General features: G+C 38.6%; 1 protein-coding gene across 1 annotated transcript; it reads right to left on the bottom strand.

The window, feature by feature from the left end:
• Positions 1 to 2641: 2641 nt before the first annotated feature.
• On the bottom strand, positions 2642 to 4767 carry LOC139193546 (protein ANTAGONIST OF LIKE HETEROCHROMATIN PROTEIN 1-like). Its single transcript, XM_070816679.1, has 4 exons — positions 4580 to 4767; positions 3643 to 4154; positions 3323 to 3548; positions 2642 to 3228 (listed from the first exon to the last, which is right to left on the bottom strand). The coding sequence occupies exons 2-4, from the start codon at positions 4150 to 4152 to the stop codon at positions 2771 to 2773; spliced, it is 1194 nt and encodes a 397-aa protein (XP_070672780.1). The 5' UTR covers positions 4153 to 4154; positions 4580 to 4767; the 3' UTR covers positions 2642 to 2770.
• Between the last annotated feature and the right edge of the window lie 1449 nt (positions 4768 to 6216).

Below are 6216 nucleotides of genomic sequence, written 5' to 3'. Positions count from 1 at the left end.
CACACATGTTTCCCACCAACCCATTTCCACTGGCATGGCTTTATGACTTTGTTGAAAAAAATTTCAAAAGTTTTATGGCTTTACTCTCTCCAAAACCGGCCACCCTACAAGTAGGGTAGTTTTGGAGCTTTTATGCAATTACATAAAGTTTAGATACTTTTGTGTATTTGTAGTTTGACCCAAAAGTTTACGTTTCTTACGTAAAGGCCTAAAATCACTAAAGGACAAATTGTTTTGTTCATTTAATGAAGTTTTTGAATTTGTTGAAATTTTTGGGTTCTAGTTGTAATTACATGAAGTAGTTGACTTTTGTGTTTTTACAAAGTGACCTCAAAAGTTTATGTTTTGCAATATAGCCCAAAAGTTGAGGTTATTGCATTTTGGCCCAAATTAGGTTGAGAACAAAATGGTTTTGTCTCTTTAAATGAGAATTGGATTTTCATTTCATCTAGCTCCATTTAAATCAATTCTATGGATACAAAAACCAAATGACAATGTTGCATTCAAGTTTAATTAGTTAAAACGTTAATTAATTAAAGGGTGATTATAAACCTAAGCCTATGATAATTGAGCTATGTGAAAGGCCGTCTCAAATCTGTTTGAACCATGGGAATGTGTAGATTAGATTTTGGTTGTAATTTGATATGATCAAATGTTGTAAAAGAGCATAAGCTCTTCTTTACTTTAAAGTAATTTGTTTTGATCAAATGTTGTAAAAGAGCAAAAGCTCTTCTTTACTTTGAAGTACTCATTTTCTTGTTTTATTTGATATGTATGAAATTGGAGTAGTTGGGTCCAACGCCCAATAGGAAAAACACGCCTTAATATGATTAAACGCGTAACTAAAATCAATCACCATCCCTAGACCAAGATTCAACACTAGGCTCGTGTTGGATCTAATCAAAGGTTCATAGTCATCCTAAGGCCCTAAGGCAACTATATAGTCCATTGAGGGTGTGTTTGTTGCGCCGGACTGTCTTGGACTGGACTAGCTACCGGGACTAAGCTGGACTGGCTTAGACTGGACTAAGCTGGACTAACTTAGTGAAGCGTTTGGTGCAGTCTCGGACTAAGAAGCAGGATAAGAAAAACAGTACTGTTCACCAGATTTGTGTTTGCTTAGACTAGGACTACAAATTTTTGCCATTGTGTAATAGAGTAATGCTACAAATCTCATGATATGGGTTAATTGGAGCATATTTTTACCATGTATATTATGAATCTTAAAAAAAATTGACAATTGTTTTGTTTCTATTACCTGCTAATAGAATTGGGTTTAATTTACAAATGTAGCTTGATTTAAACTCTATCACCCAACAGAAGAAAAATAATAGTGGCCAATACATGCAACTTCAACAAATACAAGTACATAAGATCTCCATAATTTAGAAAATCCTAGTTAACATTAGTTAACAATAGCCAAAATAGATCTCCATAATTTACAAAATGGCTAGTTAACATAAGCCAAAATACTAGTGCAAAGCTAAGTTATAAGTCATAACATAAGATTGTATGATTAATAAAATACATCCATGTTAACGTTAATAAAATACATCCATGTTAACATTAGCAAAAATCCTCATCCGCTTGCGTTGTCGCTTAGAAGCCTTTGGACGAACACTTTCTTGAGTTCCGGTTTGATTGCCCTGAACACTCCCACATTTTTTGGATTATCCAAAATAAGAGACAATGCATCAATTTGATCCATAGGAGAGAGACCCATTGCTTCAAGTTCATTAGCTATGTCAGTATGATCTGCAGTACCTTGAACTAAAGCTTCAGTTACCATTTGCATCCTCTTCCCACTTTCAACATAAAAATCTTTCAGTCCACTGATAATTGCCTCGGTTCCATCACTTGAACTTCCCACAGCTCTTTTCCTCTTTCTTTGGCTATTTTCAGATGGGGTGCTTTGTTGGCTTTGTTGGTTCATTGAAGAAACAAAATTATCACCTCCAATATCACTTTCACCAACATGATCATGACTTTGTTCCTCCACCATTTGAGCAGGGGTTTCGGCTACATTACCCGTAGCCCGATCTTTTCCAAATATATATGCAAATCTATCAAACAGTGGAAAAGGCTTGCTTCTCCATCCATCAGCTTCTTTATTTCTCTAAGATTATATCAACATAGCAAAACTAAAATTTAGCATGCGTAACAAATATAGGAGCAAGAATATAACTAATGCATAAATAAAATAGGATATGAACTTGCACATAAGTTTGCCATGCGTCATCACTGTCAACTTCAATGCACTTTTTGACATCATTCCATGCAAATCCACTTGTGTTTATCATGTCAACGACCATACTATATGTTTTTTTCCATTTCTTCAACTTGGACTCAATATGTGGATTTGCCTTTATATTTGAATGAGGACATAAAACATTGACAGCTTTTGCTATTTCAACCAAAGTACCTTGTTTGAAAGCACCGGTGTCACACCGTTGCTTCCGAGCAACAAAATCCTCAAGAACTCCTAGTAATACTTCTTCCTCAAATGCTTCCCATTTACGCCTTCTTCCTTTTGGCTCTTGAGTAGCATTCAAAATATTTTCGTTATCCATACCTAAACAAAAAATATTTTAATGAAGGAAAATACCATACAAATAATCAATTTGCATAATATCCAATCAACTTGCATAATATCCAATCAACTTGCATAATATCCAATTAATTTGCATATCATCCAATCATTGTGCTAATATCTAACAAATGCATGATAAAAAGGAATACTAAAATAAAATGTTATCATTAAAACATATAGCTAGTTCGGTTGCTGGTTCCTAATTGCTCTCCACTCATTATACATTTCCTGAGCCATATCATTCCTCATTGCAGTCCACTGGTCCGATGATTGAACACTACCAACATATTCACCTTCTTCTGTATTTTGTCCATCTTCTATTATTGGCAAATTCTCCATTGGATCTACTGACATCTCTTGCCTAATAAGATTGTGTAGTAGGCAACAAGCGGTAATTATTCGACCTTGTGTCCTTATCGGATAGAAAGATGGACTCCTTAGTATCGACCACCTTCCTTTTAGCAAGCCAAAACAGCGTTCAATTACATTCCTTGCCTTAGAATGCTTCATGTTAAAATATTCTTCCTTATTAGAAGGTGTTCGTCCCTCCCATTCAGATAAATGATAAGGTATTCCTCTATAGGGTGCAAGGAATCCTTCACCATTTGTATAACCACCATCTACAAGGTAATAACAACCTAATGAAAAAAAAAACAGACCTTATTAGTGTTTTGTAGTTGACAAACAGAACCAAACCTAACTTAGAAAGTTGAGACTAAGTAATAGTCTTACCCGCTGGTACCTTAAAACCATTAGGCCTACTAATTGCATCATGTAGCACTCTAGAGTCTGATGCGGAACCCTCCCACCCCGGAAACACATATATGAACTGCATATCTCCTGAACACACACCTAACACATTAGTTGCGACTCGACCCTTTCTTGTTCGGTATCTTGGTTTGTCAATTTCAGGTACATGCACATCAATGTGTGTTCCATCCAATGCTCCCAAGCAATTCTTAAAAATAAAAAATAAAAAACTTTTTGTTAATTTATACAAAGGGAATGAAGAGTTAAAGCTTAGGGAAAATGACAAATATTTCTCATCATACCTTAAAACATCGCCACCTAGCATCTGTAGAATCAATAGGCACAGGCTGGGGGACTTTTAGTAGGATACCTTGTAATCGCAAAATTCCTTGCAATACGCTATTGAAATACCTACTTATAGTCTCTCCCGACCTATAAAATCTACCGCCAACACTACGATTCTTAGTATGATGTGCTAATATTTGTAAAGTCATACACACCTGTTCCTCTACAGACACCAAACCATCAGTTTTTACCCTCCCATCTTGACGAAGTAAGTCGCATAATATGCCAAAAGTCCTTCTATCCATTCTCAATTCGTTAACACATTCAGTATCAGTATTCCCTATTATACCATTCAGATAACACAAACTAATCTCTCGTCTAATAAGTGAACGGTTAGTCAATGTGGGTCGTTCAACATGTCTCTGTTTGCCACGTAGCATCATCACCACAAGAATCGTACAAATACAAATTGTCTCCAAATAAGACATCTCTAACAATAAGATCAATAAAAGCTTCCTTCGATCCATATCTATCCAAACAAAAAAAAAAACAAAAAACAAATTAACTAAATCATTAACCCGAGGCAACAAATATACATATGGCGTTGAAAAAAAAAAAGTTATCATTAACCCGAGGCAACAAATATACAGGTGGCATTGAAAAAAAAAAGTTTCATTAACTCGAGGCAACAAATATACAGGTGGCGTTGAAAAAAAAAAGTTTCATTAACCCGAGGCAACAAATATACAGGTGGCGTTGAAAAAAAAAAATTTCATTAACCCGAGGCAACAAATATACAGGTGGCGTTGAAAAAAAAAAAATTTTCATTAACCCGAGGCATCATATTCAAAATGTTCTACTCTTATACATCTATAAACATGTGTCTAAGAACACTAGTATGAGGATTGCTATCATTGCTAGGCATTGCATGTGAAAAGGGAAATTAAAGGATACCTGTAATGCAGTAGCCTTAGCCTTAGCCTTCCGTTTATGCTCCTCTTCTCTGCAACCAACAACCACAACAAATTGCAATTCAGCATCAACCCCACACAATACAAAACATTCACATTGTATACACAGTACATACATACACACTGCAAACACAGTACATACATACACACACTACATACACTGCATACACTACACACACACTACATACAATACACACACACACTGCATACACTACACACACACCCTGCAAGTACACACACAGTGCATACATACATACACACACTGCATACACCCTGCATACATACACACTGCATACACAGTACACAAACACACACACTGCATACACCTTGCACACACAGTACACACACACTGCACACACACACACTGCATACACACTCATTCACACACACACACTGCACACACACTCACACTCACACACAAACACAGTCACACACACACACACACAGGGACAGAGTGCAACACACTCTTACCCTCACACACACACACACACACACACACACACTGCACACACACACTGCATACACACTCATTCACACACACACTGCACACACACACACTGCACACACACTCACACTCACACTCACACACACACACACTGCACACTGCACACACACACTGCATACACACTCATTCACACACACACTGCACACACACACTGCTTACACACTCACACACACACACACTGCACACACACTCACACTCACACACACTCACACTCACACTCACTCACACTCACACACAAACACAGTCACACACACACACACACGGGGACAGAGTGCAACACACTCTTACCCTCACACACACACACACACACACACTGCACACACACACTGCACACACACACACTGCACACACACTCACACTCACACTGCACACACACACACCGCACACACACTCACACTCACACACACTCACATTCACACTCACTCACACTCACTCACACTCACACACAAACACAGTCACACACACACACACACGGGGACAGAGTGCAACACACTCTTACCCTCACACACACACACACACACACTGCACACACACACTGCATACACACTCATTCACACACACACTGCACACACACACACTGCTTACACACTCACACACACACTGCACACACACTCACACTCACACTCACACACACACGGGGACAGAGTGCAACACACTCTTACCCTCACACACACACACTGCACACACACACTGCATACACAGTCATTCACACACACATTGCATACACACTCATTCACACACACACTGCACACACACACACACTGCATACACACTCACACACATACTGCACACACACACACACACACTGCATACAGCTTGATTCACACACACACTGCACACACACTCACACTCACACTCACACTTACACTCACACTCACCCACAAACACAGTCACACACACACACACACACGGGGACAGAATGCAACACACTAACACATACACACTGCATACACACACACACACTGCATACACACACACACACTGCACACACACTCACACTCACACTCACTCATACTCACTCACACTCACACTCACTCACACTCACACTTACACTCACACTCACTCACACTCACACTCACACACACACACTGTCACACACACACACACGGGGACAG

This window comes from Malus domestica, chromosome 02 (assembly GCF_042453785.1).
Source record: "Malus domestica chromosome 02, GDT2T_hap1".
NCBI lineage: Eukaryota > Viridiplantae > Streptophyta > Magnoliopsida > Rosales > Rosaceae > Malus > Malus domestica.
This window is presented reverse-complemented; position numbering and strand designations above follow the sequence as displayed.